The following is a 19,594-nucleotide window of genomic DNA, read 5'->3' as shown; positions in this document are numbered from 1 at the left end:
TCTTGCCATAAGATTCCATTTTGATTGAACAAGTGATGAAAGTCGGAAACCAAGATAAAATGAATAATTTGACATTTGTTTCAAGCCACCTTGTAAAGAAAGCCTGGGAAAAAAAATAACATTCAGTAAGTCACAGCAGACAGAAATCAGTTTATTGGAGGATTCAAATGTACTTAAAAAACATTGATTATATACAGTAATTTCTCTTGACACATTTACAGACATTATAACAGTACATGTACTATGCTTTAAAATCAGTGAAGAGTACAAATGGACATGAAACAGTTAGTACAACACAATTGTACTTTTCTCAAATACTGTTCTGATGACCTCAAGGTTGTTTGTAGATATCCTAGTATTGTAACTCACTCCACAAAACCTTGTATGAGACACTGACGTAATGTGCAAGACTTTTCTTTGCAACATGATTCTGTAACAAGCTTTGAGCCCCCTGGAAGAAAAAAAAATACAAAAATATCCCCACATTGTAGACTTTTACTCACATCCATTTGCAGTGTGTTTTCTAGACCATTTTTCCACAAGACTTGCCAGTCTTGATCTTAAAATTGTAATTTAAATCGCAATAATATGAAGGGATACCAATTTGAATTGATTATCTGTGATGTGACCATCTCGCAAATAGGCATAAAATACAAATAACAGTTACATACATACCCTTGAAGTGAGCAAATTCATTTTGAGGCACATAGTTAAAACAGAAAAACCAGTAACAAGTTGATTTGAACACCACCACAGCAAAGTGACTAGAAACAAAATTTGACTGAGGCTGGTGGGGTTTTCAGTTCATGTTATTAATACATTCAGTTAGACACTCAGAGTTAAGAGATTAAAACCCAAGCCCATCTTTCAATGACAATTATATACAAAACAGTTATGTACAAAATTATACATGGAATCAATCAATCATGTAAGTAACATGTACCACGAGATTAAGACCTTAAAACCTGTAAGCCTTTTCATACTAGGCTAATGTATTGTTATCCTTTCTCTGCCTTTCAGTAGTGCCAGTTTTGGGCTCCAAGGAATATCAGCATTTTTCTTCAGTGTACCTTCCTATAGACATCTCTCTATTTGGTAGAGTTTGTCGATCATCATGGTACAAAAATAAGTTATTTCTCTCGTCACAGAATCTCTACAGTTAAGAGCATAATTTTAAATTGAATAATTATTTGGGCAGCTCTTCCAATAATTAACAAATATAACATACATATCTATGTATCTGTATAAATATGAAAACAAAATTCAATTAATGATTGTTTAAAAAAATATTCTCTATTCAAAATGATAAATTCTTAAAAAATTAGAAATATGACCATCTTTTGGGTAAGGACCATCAAGTTTTACAAAATGTAATTTCATTGTCAAGCATCTCTCTAAAGTGCAGACAGTGAGTTCTGGGGTGGTTTGACCCTCTCCTTGGTATTGCCCGTCCCCAAAGAACACAAATAATACCATAGTAATTTACCTATATGGACAGGAAGACACACGACACTACATACCCTGTTGATGTGCTTACTGTACCCAGCAGTAACTCACAGGGCAAAGACAGTAGAGATCAGACACCATTTTTGGGGAAAATGGCTGAATTCAGGCAGAAACAACCAGGCACGAGAATAACACATAAAAAAAAAATGGAGGACCTCTGTTTCATGCCATTTGTACCACCCAAATGACATATTTAATTCAAAAAACCCTTTCAATGTTTAGATATGCAGAAATTTGGCAAGTTCATGTTGATTGAGTATTCACTGTGTGTACAAAACATTAAGAACACATTCCTAATATTGAGTTGCACCCACCCCTCCCTTTTGCCATCAGAAGAGCCTCAATTAGTCAGGGCATGGACTCAAAAAGGTGACAAAAGAGTTCCACAGGGATCCTGGCCCATGTTGACTCCAATGCTTCCCACAGTTGTTTCCAAGTTGGATAGATGTCCTTTGGGTGGTGGACCATTTTTGTTTCACATAGAAACCTGTTGAGCGTGAAAAACCCTGCACCTACTACCATAACCTGTTCAAAAGGCACATAAATCTTTCATCTTATCCATTAACTCTGAATGGCACACATAAACAAGCAATGTCTCAATTGTCTCAAGGCTTAAGAATCTGTCTTTAACCTGTCTCCTCCCCTTCATCTACACTGATTGAAGTGGAATTAACAATAGACCGTAGCGTTCACCAGGTCAGACTGTCATGGAAATCGCAGGTGTTCTTACTGTTTTGTACAATCAGTGTATATCTCAGTGCACATACAGTACCAGTCAAAAGTTACACACCTACTCATTCAAGGTTCTTTATTTTTTACATTGCAGAATAATAGTGAAGGTATCAAAACTATGAAATAACACATATGGAATCATGTAGTAACCAAAAAAAGTGTTAAATCAAAATATATTTTATATTTGAGATTTTTTTTTAAAGTAGCCAGCCTTTGAGGACAGCTTTGCACACTCTCAACCAGCTTCACCTGGAATGCTTTTCCAACAGTCATGAAGGATTTCCCACATATGCTGAGCACTTGTTGGTTGCTTTTCCTTCAACTGCAGTCTAACTCATCCCAAACCATCTCAATTGGGTTGAGGTCAGGTGATTGTGGAGGCCAGGTCATCTGATGCAGTACTCCATCACTCTCCTTCTTGGTCAAATAGCCCTTACACAGCCTGGAGGTGTGTTTTGGGTCATAGTCCTGTTGAAAAACAAATGATACTCCCACTAAGCGCAAACCAGATGGGATGGCGTATCGCTGCAGAATGCTGTGGTAGCCATTCTGGTTAAGTGTGCCATGAATTCTAAATAAATCACTGACAGTGGAACAGCAAAGCACCCCCACACCTTCATGCTTCACGGTGGGAACCACACATGCGGAGATCATCCGTTCACCTACTCTGCATCTCACAAAGACACGTGGGTTGGAATCAAAAATCTCACATTTTGATTCATCAGACCAAAGGACAGATTTCCACCGGTCTAATGTCTACTACTCTTTTTTCTTAGCCCAAGCAAGTCTCTTCTTGTTATTGGTGTCCTTCAGTAGTGTTTTTTGTTGTTGCAGTAATTCTACCATGAAGGCATGATTCATGCAGTCTCCTCTGAACAATTGATGTTGAGATGTGTCTGTTACCTGAACTCTGTGAAGCATTTATTTGGGCTGCAATTTCTGAGGCTGATAACTCTAATAAACTTGTCCTCTGCACCGGAGGTAACTCTGGGTCTTCCTTTCCTGTGGCGGTCCTCATGAGAGTCAGTTTCATCATTGTGTTTGATGTTTTTTGCGACTGCACTTAAAAGAAACTGAAAGTTCTTGACATTTTCCGGATTGACTGACCTTCATGTCTTAAAGTAATGATGGACCGTCGTTTCATTTTGCTTATTTGAGCTGTTCTTGACATAATATGGACTTGGTCTTTAACTAAATAGGGCTATATTCTGTATACCACCCCTACCTTGTCACAACACAAAAGATTGTCTTAAACAGATTAAGAAGGAAAGAAATTCCACAAATTAACTTTTAACAAGGCACACCTGTTAATTGAAATGAATTCCAGGTGAATACCTCATGAAGCTAGTTGAGAGAATGCTACAAGACCATGGTGCTTGCCTACGGAGCTGAGGGAAACGACACCTCCGTACATTCAGGCTCTGATCAGTCCCTACACCCAAACAAGGGCACCCCCCCCCAAAAAAAAGATATAGATGTACTATTGTAAAGTGGTTGTTCCACTGGATATCATAAGGTGAATGCACCAATTTGTAAGTCGCTCTGGATAAGAGCGTCTGCTAAATGACGTAAATGTAAATAGGTGTGTAAAGCTGTCAAGGCAAAGGGTGGTTACTTTGATGAATCTCCAATATATTTTGACTTGTTTAACACTTTTTTGCTTACTACATGATTCCATGTGTGTTTTTCATAGGTTTGATGTATTCACTATTATTCTACAATGTAGAAAATAATAATAAAAAAAAACTTTGAATGAGTAGATGTCTAAACTTTTGACTGATACTGTACATCCAAAATCTATTTAGCATGTGAGGTTCTCTCTACATTATAGGAATGACCAAATATCAACAAAGGAGAAGACAGTTAGTTGTAGCACAAGGCCCAGACAGTTGAACATTAACGCGATGAGACTGTGCACCTGTTCGTCTTGCGTGGCATGTTGTTGGGGCGTACACCATCTACTCCACCACTATTCTCCTCTAAGGTGTCATCCCTTCCACCTCACTGTCATCCTCTGCCAGGTAGATGGGACTCTTTGATCGGAGGACTGTCTCAAATTTACTACGGTTGGGTGTGGCCTCTGAGCTGTTCCTAATGCCATAACCAAAGTAGATGAGAAAACCTAGGAGAAAGAGAAGGAAGAAAAACTGATTTAAAACAGTGATAAACCGCAGCATGTCAAAGGTGAACCTCACTGACACGCTGTACTTATGACCCCTGCACCTCTCTGATTCAGAGGGGTTGGGTTAAATGCGGAAGGCACATTTCCGTTGAATGCTTTCATTCAAATTGTACAACTGACTATGTATCCCCCTTTCCTTTCCTTGAGTAACACAACGTTGAGTAATAATACAGATCGGCGCAAGAGGCAAAGCAATAATAAGAGATGGGGATCTCACTAACCAATAGCCATCCACACTGCAAAGCGACACCACGTTGGCCCATCCAGCTGCATCATGAGGTAAATGTTGACAAAGATACTGACCAATGGCAGCACTGGGAGTAGGGGTACCTGAGGGGATTCACATTGTTTTGTTTAGTTTCTACATTAACCACAAGTAGCACACACTGGACATAATCAAGACTAACAAATACAACATGTTCATTTTCTTTTTTTTTTAAGCTAAGCGCTGATGATTCAATGAAACAAGTACAGACAGACAGTGATTTCTAGAAGAACGCTGAAACGGTTTCTCAGGATGAATGAAACAACAAACGTGAACTGAGTCATGTGATTGACAACTCCTATCATACCTTAAAGGTGAGTGCCTGTCTGCTCGGGGGCTGTCTCCAGATGATGGCCACACACAGGAAGGAGAGGAAGGCCAGTATCACACATATGGTGACCCACAGGGGGTGGCAACTCACCACCTCTGCCCCCCACACAGCCAGCACTACGCACAGCAGGGTGAATAACACAGCTACAGAGAAAAAGAGACTGTGAACTTCAGCATGTATAGTGGAATCTTAACTGTACTTTACAGTTCTTGGTCATACATAATGCAAATGAGAGAATGGATTGAAATGATCAGACAGCTGCTTCCATTTGTAAACAGTATGCCAAACTTATCAAAAGAAAGTCTCACTTAAATATGTGGAGCTATTCTAGTACACCCAAAACAGCTTTAAACGTCATCAACACTTCACCCTGACTAAAGGGTGAGACTCACAGATGACAGCGGTAGTGATGTACACGATAAGTCCAGAGGTCTTGGTGGGGACGTCACAGCTGGGAACCAGCAGCATCTTGAGGGTGAACCTCTCCCTGAGGGGCCTGGTCTCCCCCTCACCCTCCTGGTCAAACTCATCCCCACTGTCCCCCTCCGCCATGGTTGCCCTCCGCAGACCCACCAGCTCCACCAGCTTCTCACTGGCACCGCTGAGGCCCAGGGTACCCGGCTGGTACCTGAGAACAAATACACATAAAGAGTCAACCCTATGTTGACTGAACTCTTTTTTATCCAAAATCCTCTGCACTAACCTGAGGATAAGCACACACACTGCCACTAGTGTGTATGCCAGGAGAGTTCCTATCGACATCAGGTCTACCAGGGCTGCCAGATCAAACAGGAACGCCATCAGGGCTGCAGAGAGAAAGAATCCATTTCAATTCTAAGAAACAGAGTAGCTGCTAAACAGTTGACAGAAAACGAAGTGTTGGTGCACAGTAAAGCAAGGGCTAAGCTTACCTGCTACAATACCCGACACGATGGTGGCTAACAGGGGTGTCTTGGTTTTTATGTTCATCTTTGAGAGGAAGCGGAAGAGCAGGCCGTCCTCAGCCATGGCATAGATGACACGGGGCATGGGGAACATTGAGCCCAGTAAACTGGACAGAGAAAAGACAGAGGGACTCAGACACAGGCAAAGTCATCGCCATCACACAGAGGTCAACCATGTCTCTGGACAGTCCACAAACACTGACTGGCCATCAACATTTAACACAAGAAACAAAAAAAGTTTGGTTCATATATTCTATATCATAACTGGTTATTTGCAGGCAAATAACGAACAACAAAAAAAGGAACTGAAAGCACAGTATATGAAAAGAAACATCTGTTCAGACACAAAAATAAATAAACTAAAAATAGCCTGCCATCTGGGTGCCTTTCTACCTTTGCTAGAAGTGCACACAAGGCCATGAGAAGTCTCTATGGGAAACTGTCTGTGCCGGTCACCTGGTGGAGAGGGCACAGAGGGAGCCCACAGCCACGATGTAGCGGGCAGGGTCCCAGTGCACATAACTGAAGGCCTCTGGCAGTGGGCTCTCTCTGTTCAGCAGGTAGTAGGGCATCATAAGGGTGAGAGCCGCAGACACCCCGAAGTAAGCAAAGAAACAGATGACCAGAGAAGCCACGATACCAATGGGGATGGAACGCATAGGGTTCTTGGCCTCTTCGCCTGTGTAGATAGAGATGGTTTAAATGTGACAGTCGTCAACCACAGAAAAAAAATACTCTGGTGTTAAGAGACAAGAAGAAATGGCCTACTTGTTGTTGCGATGCAGTCGAACCCCACAAAGGCATAGAAGCAGGTTGCTGCCCCAGACAGGACTCCACTGAAGCCAAATGGAGCAAAACCCCCAGAGCCAAACTTCTCTTTAATGATCCTGGACAAAGAAAGAGAACAGGGGACTGATTATTTCAGTACCCTTGAAAATACAGAAAAATGCCCAAGAGAAAGAGTAATCATTTCATATATAGTCTTCAAGAAGAGAACTGCTACCCCTGATGATTGTAAAAGCTTTGATCTATTTTTGCAAACAGACTTTCGTACCCTCTCAATTACTGCATAGGGCTTATTTTAAAACATTAAAACACAATTCCTGCCTAATAAAGTACTCTTTCTGAGCTCCCCTGCCTGTCTTGTCTGTTGGTGACTCACTCTGGATCAGTGATGTTGGTTGTGTTGACAAAGTCCTCCACAGTGAGGTTCCAGTTGGTGCGGTCTCCCTTCACCAGGCCTGAGATGATGACAAAGCCCAGCACCACCAGGTTGACCCCTGTGAAGATCTTGTTCACCAGGGCCGACTCGCTAACGCCAAACGCCAGCAGGCCTGTGTGGGTGTTAGCAAAGTGTCAGAGCCACAGATGTGGGCAGCGACCAAGCACGGCCAATCATAATGCTGCACTCTGCCCTTGCTCTAGGGCAGCAATGAAGAGGCAGCCATAGAAACCTCTTTAGTAGCTGTAGTTTTGCTGAGGTTGTGTATAATGCTTTCAAATGTGTTCTGAGTTATGTTAATGAGATGCGAGCCACACCAGTGAGCAGCAAGACCAGGATGAAGGCAAAGAGGTCTGGATATTCAGCAAGAATCTTCCCAGGGACCTTGATGGACATGGAGGCTCTGAAGAAGTCTGAGATCTTCTGTTCAACCAGGTTGTCAAAGGTGGAGCTCCAGGCCCGAGCAACACTGGCTGTGCCTGAAAGCGGCAGAGACTTACAATGAGAGGTTGGAGTCATACTTTCAAGGGCCCTTCTGTCATGAGGCAATCCTTCTGAAGGACCAGGCACTTGCTCTACCTGTAAAACCTCTTCAGCTCACGTCCTTGTCAGAATCTTAATCATTCAGTCTAATTATTCAGCTACTCAGAATTGCTGATTATCTCAAATGACTGGCTGGGTATAGCAGTAATATCACTGCAGTTTAAGCAGCTTGGAGTTGTGTGCAGTCACATACATTTATGTTATCCTTGCACCTCATATCCTGCTTTTACCTTTAAAAACATGTTTCTTGCAACTTTACACAAAAAAAAAGATCAAACATTTCCTGCCCATTTTTTTTTATCACATTGGTTCTTAATTTCAAATCCCTCATTTTTACTAACCCACTTCTGACTTACCTATGACATAGGAAAGGATGAGGTTCCAGCCAGTGATGAAGGCCCAGATTTCCCCCACAGTCACATAGCTGTACATGTAGGCTGAACCAGTCTTGGGCACACGAGCACCAAACTCAGCATAACACAGACCAGCAAGGACGGAGGAGAGCGCTGCGATGAGGAAGCAGAGCACGATGGCTGGGCCGGCCTTCTCCCTGGCCACCTCTCCAGCCAGCACATAGACGCCGGCCCCCAGAGTGGCACCCACCCCCAGGGCAATAAGGTCCAGCGTGGTCAGGCAGCGGGCGAAGTGGCTCTCTTCCTTGTTACAGTCCAGTGCCCGTCGCCGGAGCAGCATCTTACCGAAGGACGCTAGCTTCTCAGCCATGATAGGACAGGTCACCAAATCAAGAGGAGGAGATGAAGGATCTTCTTACAGCCAACTGAGGAAGAGGATAATCTACTGTCAAATGAGAGCGGGGAGTGGTTTGGAGGGAAAAGTCCAGACAACAATTATTATTTTGTAAATTGACTACTTTCTCACAAGCGAGATATCATATAATCAAATGGGGAGTGACATTTTTTTTATTGAAAAATCTTTTTTTAAATGTTGTAGGTTAGACCCTATTTTACATAATCTGAAGTGTAGGTAAACACAACATCACCAAGCGCAACATCAGAGATATGCATCCTTCGTCAATCCCCAAACTCTCTGCTGATCTAACACTGACACTAGTTTAACAGTGCTGGGCAATCACACAGCAACAGAATTGCGCTGAGACTCAGATTTTTCACTTAAAATGTATTCCAAACAAAAACCATTGATTTCAAAGTTAAACAAACCGCAACTCCATGCACAATGACTGCTTTTAACAATTTACACAGAACAGTTTACAGAAACATTTACTGGAAGAACTGTGCATATGCAAAGTTTGGTAACATTTTGGTAAAATATTACTCAGTTATTAAATATCTGCTAAGAATTAAGATTCAAAGAGGTCTGCCAACAGAATGGTGTGTCAGCTGTGACAACGCATCTTGACTCTGAAAAAATCTATTTTGTAACTACAGTAAGTGAAGTGGATTTACACCCGGTATAAGAATTGCGGTAATGGAATTCCATCATGGGTGCCTGATCTGTACTACACAAAAATGCCTAATTATGGATATGAATGTCATTCTCTTCATTGTGTATCCAAAAGGTAAAAATATCCTAATTTGCATATTTGGGTATTATTCTACACACTTGCTATTATTTTAAACGAGCTCCACCACCAAACTTGGTTGGTCCAGACCGGACCAAATCTGAAGCAATCGTATTTGTCTATGTTTTACAATTTTGGCTATTAAAGTACAGCACAGTAGAGTACAGTACAGCACAGAACAGTAGAGTTCAGTACATTAGCGTACTAAACTCGTGTACAGGACTCTACTATATGGTACTGTACTGTGCTGTCCAAACTTGTGAAACATAGACGTCTATGATTGTTTCAGATTTGGTCAGGTCCAAATCTGAAACAATCATGCACGTCTATGAAAAATTAAAAATAGCACTTTTACCCCTTTTTCGTGATATCCAAATTGGTAGTTACAGTCTTGTCCCATTGCTGCAACTCCTACGGACACGGGAGAGGCAAAGGTCGACCGCCAAGCGTCCTCCGAGACACGACCCTGCCAAGCCGCACTGCTTCTTGACAGACACACTGCTATCTTAACCCGGAAGCCAGCCGCACCAATGTGTCGGAGGAAACACCATCCAGCTGGTGACCGACATCAGCTTGCAGGCGCCCGGCCCGCCACATGGAGTCGCTAGAGCACGATGCTACAAGGAAATCCCGGCCGGTCAAACCCTCCCCTAACCCGGACAACGCTGGGCCAACTGTGTCCCGTTTAATGGGTTTCCCGGTCACAGTCGGCTGTGACACAGCCTGGGATCGAACCCGGGTCTGTAGTGACACCTCAAGCACTGCGATGCAGTGCCTTAGACCACTGTGCCACTTGGAGCCCATGGACGTCTATGTTTGGGCCAAATGAAGGCTGTACCAGACGTCTGTGGATGTTGAAATCAAGGTCAGGCCGGACCAAATTCCAACTACTTTTCATCATCCATGGACGTCCGGTGTCAGTTGGTGCTCAGTGGGAAAAGATGCTGATTACAGTAAAATGGGAAGAGAGGGGGCTCATGGGTAGGTGTCAATAAGAGCTGGGAGAGGTGACATTAATTGGAGAGACTTTTCACACTCTTGCTTTGAACACCAGACTACAGAAAGAAAACTCATCAGATCAACATGACAGTATGCCAGCAGAAGGGAGGACAGTAGCAGGGGACCCTACTGTGGTTTGTGACAACTATGATTTCCCCATTGTAGCCAATTCAATTGCAGAAATTCTGTTACCGATTCACTTAATTCATAAACAAAACTGATATCAGTAAAACACTACAACTAATTGATGTCTACCTTTACTTGTTCTGTGAACATTCATTATCCTTCCTCCTCATGAGGGAGAGAAATTAGAAAATCTCAAAAGAGATTCTCCAGTTTTGTATACTTTTTTTGCCAGTAGTTCTGAAAATTGTGCTCACAAGCCAAAAGTGGTCCCCGAAAATTGCTACTACGTCACATATGTGCAGATATGTACACCACGTCGTTGCATGTGCATCTTGCTTGTCTTCACTGAAATGGCGAGGGGTTGAAACTCATTGGCTAGAACTCAAATTGCTAGGGGGCTGGCCCATGTGGGGGAAAATGGTGCACTACAGCTTCCAGAAAACAAGTTGATTTCAAACTAGGGACTTCGTGGCCAATTTAGGTAATTCTGCTCATAGATTATGCATGTATGAAATACACAGACAAATCCAGCCTAAAGCGGAAGGTTTAAAAAAGACTTAGTAGTCACCAAAGTCCTGGATCATGTCTAATGATGTGGGTTTTTGGTAATGGAATTTCAAGGCACAAGGCAAGATTTCTTGAACTTACAGAATGCTGACTTTTTCCTCTTATAAAACTAAATATAAAAAAAAGTGTTGATATTAATTGGCAGGGGTCTTTACTTCAACATTGTTTTTTGGTATATTTCTAACACCTTTTAAGACTTTCTGGTAGATGTTTTCTAAATGATCTGTTTGACAAGAAATCATAGCGTTTACTTATTCCACATTTTTAGGATGGAAAATGGTTGAAAAATGTATATATGCCTTAATTTCTCAAAAATATAGACTCTTAGCTTTCATTTTACATGCTCTTATGAACTTCAGATGTTGGTGCTCGTAGGTCCTTTTACATGGAATTTACCTGCTTCTAAAATGCAGTCTGGCTGAATAGTGAATAATGCCAGGCAGCCATTTAGGCCCCGACCACTGGCTGGTAGCAGCTTGAGGAAAGAAAGCCCTGCAGTAGTGCATAGTGCTGACCAGTACCCTGACCTTGGCAGAGACCATATTGAATCTGAAAGAGTGAAAGGAGGGAGTCAAGAACCCCATTCATGTGCAGCCAGAAAAACTAAAATAGGAGAATGAAGAAAATAAATGAAAAGAGAACAGGGTGAAAGGGGGGAATAGCAGGAATGGTAGCATAGTTGCAAATAAAGCTTGGGAGAGAGAGGGGAATGGAAAAACATGATGAAAGGCCTCTGACTTGACACACCAGACCGATTAAATTTTTAAGAAGCAGACAGATGATCCCAATACAAAGCTGGGTAAGAAATCTAGAATTGCCCTATCCAACTGTGTCCAAAAAAGGAACTATTCAACAGGAAAAAAATTGCTATCCAAGCCCACTGTGTGGGGCACCATGGTTGGACATAATAAAGCTCTCCTGTCTGGCAATGGGTCCAGGTCGAAGGGTTGATCCTGGCACACACACACCGGAGAGGCCATGCAAGTTTAATCAGGCCCAGTCTGGGCAACACACCTCATCAGGAGGGAGAGAGCGTCCATGTCAACTCTGTTTGGCTGACAGGAGACAATGTCTACAGGGGACACAGGCGACTGCATTTCCTACACCCAGATCTCATACCCCTGTGGCCCTTGTTCTTCATCTATAGTGTACACACTGAAGGCCAGGGCTATTCAACAGGCGGCCAGCAGGCCAGATCTGGCCCGTATATTAATTTATACTGGCCCTTAGATCAATTCTGAACATTAACAAAAGATCTGGAAGAAAAAAATCCCTGCCCTAATCCGACATTCAGTGCCAAAAAGACAAGCACTATGGTGGTTGTCTATAGTGTAGCTTCTAGCGCCTATGTGCCATGTTGATTATTTTTCTTCATATGAATTTACCTCTAGTGTTTGAACGGTTTAAGCTATGACCCCATATTCCTGAAAGCTACGACTCTCAGGAACACGCATGTGCCTTCCATTTCCCTCTCTGATGCTCACAAGGACTCGTTAGAAGGGTGTGACAAACATCTAATCACTGAGAAAAGAATTCAAAGAATTCATTTCCTTCAGACTGGAATTTGGCATAGCTTTGTCTTATTTATTGAGATGCTTAATTAAGATTTGAAAAATGACCTAATTACTTTTAATTAAGAAGCTTTTAATAGTCGTTTAAATAAAACAAAAATAATGGTGAGCGAGCGTTGTGCCTTTTCCTTTCAATGATGATCAATTGTTTTGGTTGCACCTTAACTGGTGTTGGTTGAGCACCAGTTAATACAGTTCTTCTGAAGAATAATCGCATGTGCAAAATGTCTGGCCCCCGTGCAATTAACCTTTTTACATCTGTCCCCGTAAGAATACATTGAATGGCCCTGCTATAGGCTATGAGTTCAACAAATAGGCATCAGTCACAAGTTACTACACTCACAGCACTTACAATTCCCTAACAATTTAACCAGTAACATATTGCTGACTTTAGGCTGATAGAGATACAGTCAAAATGGGATTGCAAGGTCTGCCTGGCTACATGTTGTCATCTACTAGGTGCAGTAGACTGACATACTAGCCAGGCTAAGTTGGGAAAATCCAGCCTCTGGAATAACAACTATATCAAGCACAGTTGGCCTTTCTCCTCCATTAAGAGGATAATCAAGAGTGTTACATAAGCCTGCTAACCTTCTTAGAGGTGAACAAATAATTAGTCATGATTATGTTTGTGTAGCCTAGCATGACCATGGTGAAATGTGTGGGCTAAACTTCACCACAAAGTCTTTGCAATATGATGTGGGAAATTAATTGCATGTTCTGGTCATTTCTAAGAAGTATTAAAAGGATATAACAGTTTTGGGCTCCCGAGCGGCGCAGCTGTATTTTTAACTGTAAAGAGGGCCTCAAGTTACATTTTGTCCACCAGCCACTGTATAATAAAACAAATGAGCATGCTTTGTAATGTTCCTAAAACAATACATGCATTACTAGTAAGAAATAAATGTGGTATATTGTTTCATTTCGTTTCCTTTTTTGGGGACAAATTTTCACCTGCCCCTTTAATACAGGCTCCCGAGTGGCGCAGCGGTCTAAGGCACCACATCTCAGTGCTAGAGGCGTCACTAGAGACAACCTGGCTCGAATCCAGGCTGTATCACAACCAGACGTGATTCGGAGTCCCATAGGGCGGCGCACAATAGTCCCAGTGTCGTCCGGGTTTGGCCGGTGTAGGCCGTCATTGTAAATAAGAATTTGTTCTTAACTGACTTGCCTAGTTAAATAAAAGTTCAATTTTTTTAAATTAAACAAACAAATGACAGGAGGTTACAGTCACAGATATATCCGTCTCACTGTTCTTTCACTGGATGTATAAATGTGAAGCATCGGATTGGCATTTGGTAGTGAGGAGTGGAAAGCCCAGTGGCCGGCAGTGGGAGAAGATTGAACGAGATAGCAGAATGTCGGCCAAAATCAAATTCTCATCAATTAAACATTTGATCCCAATAGTTCTGTTCCCAAAACTAAAATGTTACGAACAGAGTGGACAAAGTTTTGTAGGCTTTACCCTTTGGCAAAGTTTATTTATTTTTTAAATATTTAGATGTAGTGCAAATTTAGTTATTGCACACGCACACTTCAGAGTAGGCATTTCCTAACCGAAATATACAAATGTATGCTAGAGCGCGCCAATAGGATCTCGCTAGCTCGTGCTTGGCTCTGCCCACATCCTTGCTTGTTCCCGCCCACTATGACTCATTTGTTCCGATGTAAAAAGAACAGGCTGTGGCCTATCTTGGTTTAGTAATAAAAATCTTTGTTACAGTGGTAAGGCAACTCGAGTCATGTTTGTGCTTGTGAGAATGAGTCTGATTAGTAGCCATGTTGTCTTCTTTTCCCTAGCATTTGAAACTCAAACATTGAAAAACATAGCTTGTGAACAATGTAAATAGCCAAGAAACACAGTGACAAAGTCTCCCTTCAGTAGACTTTCATTTCAACTAAATTAGACCATTATGCCTGTGCTCAGCACTTCAAAAAAATAATCCTAAACTCAGCTCTTCACGTGCGCACAGCAGCGCGAGGTGGGATAGGCTATACTATATAATTCGTAGTTCTTTGACTTTGTGCGTTTACCAGCTATGAAACAAAACGGCAGAAATAATTTGAAATCAGCTACTGCAGAATTTATTTAGCTATTAAATGTGATCATACTTTGTATTCACAAATGCTAGTGAAATGCTCGCACTGTGGAGCCCTGACCACTCACCAATGTGGCCGGTGAAATAGTAGACCTCTAACCTGCAAAATTTAAACCCCGACTGTAAACATAGAAGAACCATTGTAAAGCAGAACTTATGACACAGGAAATATGACCTAGGTGCCAGGACATTTCTGAATTCAACAACGCAATACTGTTGTCTTGCCAAACATGACCACAACAAGCTGTTCCATGCTCAGAGGTTTTAAATATCAAGAAAAACAACGGTTCTACTCCCACTCATTGTTATTGTTTGGAAAAACAACAAAATGGGAAACAATGTGGCCTCCATCAAACAAGTGAGTGCTCAGGTTTAGCATGTACAGCTAAATTAAAAAGGTTCATGATTCAGTTCCAACAATTCAAGGAAACAGGCCGCATTCAGAAGACCCGTCATATCATTTGACAATGGAATGAATCATTGGCAACTTTTGCTAAGGAATGAGACACAGGGCATAATGATCAATTTGTGGCTGTTTCCATGGTTACTTTGGCTTCTCTGAAATGATGCCTGTTGATGCACACACAGCATTTGCTATTCATCAGATCCCTGTCTTCAAAGGGCATTCTAATTATGGGCCTAGATGACAGAGCATCAGTCATCTCTTGCTACGTAAAGCCCTCTATCTACTACCGCACCTGTGTCTCCACACAATAATGCAATTTCACCAAAAGGCTGAAAGAAGTACTGGAGTGCCATGCTATACTTGGAGGTTATATCTCACAGTATATGACATATTTGATTACACAGCATGTCCTCCAAGAGAGCTGTTTACCTCATCACCCACCATACTCTCAGCCCGGGGGCACTCACAGGTCTCAAGCACATAATGCACTTGCACAGCCTGTGAATGTCTCCTTGGGTGACAGTCCTTCAGGTGAGGTTATTTCACACTCGTCTTTCCAGTTACCATAAATTACTGAACACTCAAACGTTCCTTGGAACCCTGAAAAAAGGTAGGTGTGGTAGTTTGATTGGTGTTTATTTGTCTGAAGAAAATAAAAAAAGCCACAGAAATGTGTAACACCTGGAAAGACAAGCCTCAGCAGGTACTTGAATAAAGTTACGCAACACCACAAACATACATAGACCCAAGCCTTCCACAATAGAAAGTGTCAGTGCATATTCCATTGCTGCTTAATCAGCTATCTTTTATTGAATATATCAGTTAGTGACATTCAGACTGGTCTCATAGACTAGATGTAACATAGTAAATGTAAATCCGGGAAACAAATTAGTATGATATGCTATGGCGACATAATTGGTATGTTACATAAGACAGGTTACTTAAGGCAAAAAGGAAAAGGAGGGTGGTTGGTCGGGGTGGAGATGTATATCTATCTCTGCGAACGTCTAGCAACCCAAAAGGTTGTGTGTTTGAATCTCATCACGGACCACTTAGGCATTTTAGCTACTTTGCAACTATATTGAACAAAAATATAAAACGCAACAATTTAAGTTTTTGCTGAGTTATATTTCATATAAGGAAATAAGTCAATTTAAATATATTATTTAGGCCCTAATATATGGATTTCACATGACTGGGCACAGGTGCACTGACTGGGGAGCCAGGCCTAGCCAATCAGAAATTTTTTTTTCTGCACCAAAGGGCTTTATTACATACAGAATTCCCCCCCAGACGATCCCTCAGGTGAAGAAGCTGGATGTGATCCTGGGCTGGCGTAGTTACATGTGGTCTGCGGTTGTGAGGCCAGTTGGACACACAGCCAGATTCTCTAAAATGATGCTGGGGGCTTATGATAGAGAAATTAACATTCAATTCACTGGCAACAGCTCTGGTGGACATTCCTGCAGTAAGCATGCAAATTGCACGCGCCCTCAAAACCATGCTGTTTAATGAGCTTCTTGATATGCCATACCTGTCAGGTGGATGGATTTTCTTGGAAAAGGAGAAATGCTTACATACAGGGATGCAAACAAATTTGTGCACAAAATGAGAGAAATAAGCTTTCCGTGCTTAGGGAAAATTTCAGGGATTTTTAAAAAAATTTCCCAGCTCATGAAACATGGGACAAACACTTTACATGTTGCACTTGTATTTTTGTTCGGCATACTTAACCATTTAACCCAACATAACCCCTAGCCTAGCTAACATTAGCTAGCTTGCTGTAGGTGGCTAAAGTTAATGTTTTCCACAACAAAATGTAATTCTTAACATATGATAGATTTAGCAAGTGCATAACATATGATACGAATTTGAAAAATACACAAATGACCAATTTGTAACATATTATACAAAATGGATGATTGACATGCACAAATCAATACATACTATATTAAATGTGTACCACATTTACATACAGAATAATACGATATGCTCTGAGACCAGGTTGTATTTTTTAACTAGCCAGCTAAGATTATTAATACATTTAAAAGGGAGAGCTGCAGGCTTGCACACAATGTTCGACAAAGAAGAAAAATAAACACCAACCGGATTACAAGAGTACATTGATAACGTTAGATCAAATAGAGAAGGAATGTTAGACACGAATTTAGTTATCAATCTAATGTTAGCTACATAACACGCTCAATGTTTACATTATTACTAAACTCGTTTACGTTTGGTTTGGCGAGGTTGATAAACTAGCTACCTGATTTACAGCAAGACTAATTAGACGGTCCAATCACGCGCCAGCCAAAATACCTAACGTTAGCAGAATATGGTTGAGGGAGACTTCCTAAAACCAAAGAACCGACTGCTGAATTGTCTGAAAAGCTAACTAGATCCAAACACTCCAGCATGTCTGCCAGACTACGCTAGATAGCTACAAAGAGTCTCGTTAATTCATGCTGGGCATCGCGAAAATGTTGTCCAGTTGACCAACTAGTACTGCCACATTCGATTCAGGTGTTGTTATTCACTATAAATTTCCATACCTTGAATGACGTTGAGTTAATTCATTCATTCCTATCGATGAGCACTCGCTTTGGTTCAGACTCTTTCTTGGAACACATCGCTAGCAAATACAATATTCATTCGATGTCTTTGGTATAACAAACATTAGTTAGCTACATACCTGAGGAATTGATCGGCCCCAAAATAAATTGCGATCAGCAAGATGAAAACTATCCGTCTTCCGATCGAACTTTACAGTCTGAAAAAAGGTGTGACTTGTCTGTCTAAAAACTTGATACAACACACGCTAATGTACCGTACCAGTCAAAAGTTTGGACACACCTACTGATTCAATATTTTCTTTATTTTTACTATTTTCTACGTTGTAGAATAATAGTGAAGACATCAACACTATGAAATAACACATATGGAATCACGGAACCAAAAAAAGCTTTAAACAAATCAAAATATAATTTTTGATTCTTCAAAGTAGCCACCCTTTACCTTTGACAGATTTGCACACTCTTGGCATTCTCTCAACCAGCTTCACCTGGAATGCTTTTCCAACATTCTTGAAGGAGTTCCCACATATGCTGAGCACTTGTTATTTTCCTCCACTCTGCAGTCCAACTCATCTAAAAACATCTCAATTGGGTTGAGGTCAGGTGATTGTGGAGGCCAGGTCATCTGATGCAGCACTCAATCACTCTCCTTCTTGGTCAAATAGCCCTTACACAGCCTGGAGGTGTGTTTTGGGTCATAGTCCTGTTGAAAAACAAATGATAGTCCCACTAAGCGCAAACCAGATGGGTTGGCGTATCGCTACAGAATGCTATGGTAGCCATGCTGGTTAAGTGTGCCTTGAATTCTAAATAAAATCACAGACAGTGCCACCATCAAAGCACAATCACACCTCCTCCATGCTTCACGGTGGGAACCACACATGCGGAGATCATCCGTTCACCTACTCTGCGTCTCACAAAGACATGGCAATTGGAACCAAAAATCTCAAATTTGGACTCAACAGACCAAAGGACAGATTTCCACCAGTCTAATGTCCATTCTTGTGTTTCTTGGCCCAAGCAAGTCTTCTTATTGGTGTCCTTTCGTAGTGGTTTCTTTGCAGGATTCGCGCAGTCTCTGAACAGTTGATGTCGAGATGTGTCTTACTTTAACTCTGTGAAGCATTTATTTGGGCTGCAATTTCTAAGGCTGGCAACTCTAATGCACTTATCCTCTGCAGCAGAGGTAACTCTGGGTCTTCCTTTCCTGTGACGGTCCTCATGAGAGCCAGTTTCATCATAGCGCTTGATGGTTTTTGCGACTGCACTTGAAGAAACCTTCAAAGTTCTTGAAATATTCCAGATTGACTGACCTTCATGTCTTGAAGTAATGATGGACTGTCATTTCTCTTTGCTTATTTGAGCTGTTCTTGCCATAATATGGACTTAGCCCTATTTTGTAAAAGACCATCTTTTGTATACCACCCCTACATTGTCACAATACTACTGACTGGCTCAAACACATTAAGAAGGAAAGAAATTCTACAAATTAACTTAACAAGGCACACCTGCTAATTGAAATGCATTCCAGGTGACTACCTCATGAAGCTGGATGAGAATACAAGAGTGTGCAAAGCTGTCATCAAGGCAAAGGGTGGCTGCTTTTTTGGTTATTACATGATTCCATGTGTGTTATTTCATTGTTTTGATGTATTCACTATTATTCTACAATGAAGAAAATAGTAAAAAGAAAGAAAAACCCTTGAATGAGTAGGTGTATCCAAACTTTTCACTGGTACTGGTATCGTCCGGACACTGTTGTGTTGTTCAGAGGAGCTAGCCAACAACACAGCTAACACAATCACTTCAAACTGAAGCTGAAAAGACTGCTAACTAGCTGCACTTTGTTTCATTTGACCTGTTTTCTATTGATAGTTTTTTGTATATATCCATAAAATGATGATGATTCATGATTGCGACTGGCAGAGAAACGCTGCCTACCTGTCTTCATTACTATGGGACAGCTGGAGATTGAATTTGAATAT

At 41.4% G+C, this 19,594-nt stretch overlaps 1 protein-coding gene across 2 annotated transcripts; it reads right to left on the bottom strand.

The window, feature by feature from the left end:
- Nucleotides 1-130: 130 nt before the first annotated feature.
- Nucleotides 131-17,865, bottom strand: LOC106604706 (cationic amino acid transporter 3). 2 transcript variants are annotated; one of them, XM_014199635.3, is made up of 12 exons: nt 17,729-17,865; nt 8,082-8,503; nt 7,500-7,661; nt 7,123-7,294; nt 6,729-6,847; nt 6,417-6,639; nt 5,928-6,067; nt 5,720-5,822; nt 5,409-5,644; nt 4,993-5,159; nt 4,642-4,750; nt 131-4,360 (listed from the first exon to the last, which is right to left on the bottom strand). In XM_014199635.3, the coding sequence occupies exons 2-12, from the start codon at nt 8,446-8,448 to the stop codon at nt 4,218-4,220; spliced, it is 1,941 nt and encodes a 646-aa protein (XP_014055110.2). In that variant the 5' UTR covers nt 8,449-8,503; nt 17,729-17,865; the 3' UTR covers nt 131-4,217. The 2 variants fall into 2 exon arrangements, with proteins under 2 accessions (XP_014055110.2, XP_014055112.2); XM_014199637.3 differs by having other exon boundaries at nt 8,082-8,523; nt 17,729-17,857.
- Between the last annotated feature and the right edge of the window lie 1,729 nt (nt 17,866-19,594).

Source organism: Salmo salar, chromosome 05 (assembly GCF_965601325.2).
Source record: "Salmo salar chromosome 05, fSalSal1, whole genome shotgun sequence".
Lineage (NCBI taxonomy): Eukaryota > Metazoa > Chordata > Actinopteri > Salmoniformes > Salmonidae > Salmo > Salmo salar.
The sequence above is the reverse complement of the archived record's forward strand: the minus strand, read 5'-3'. Positions and strand labels throughout refer to the sequence as shown.

What these genes read in the sequence shown, in the direction of transcription:
- LOC106604706 (XM_014199635.3), bottom strand. Translation starts at nt 8,448, where the DNA reads ATGGCTGAGAAGCTAGCGTCCTTCGGTAAGATGCTGCTCCGGCGACGG. An exon ending in CTCTGTGCCCTCTCCACCAG is followed by an intron (nt 6,068 to 6,416) that starts GTGACCGGCACA and finishes TTCTCTGTCCAG; the next exon opens with TTTACTGGGCTCAATGTTCC. An exon ending in CATCACTACCGCTGTCATCT is followed by an intron (nt 5,160 to 5,408) that starts GTGAGTCTCACC and finishes TTTTCTCTGTAG; the next exon opens with CTGTGTTATTCACCCTGCTG.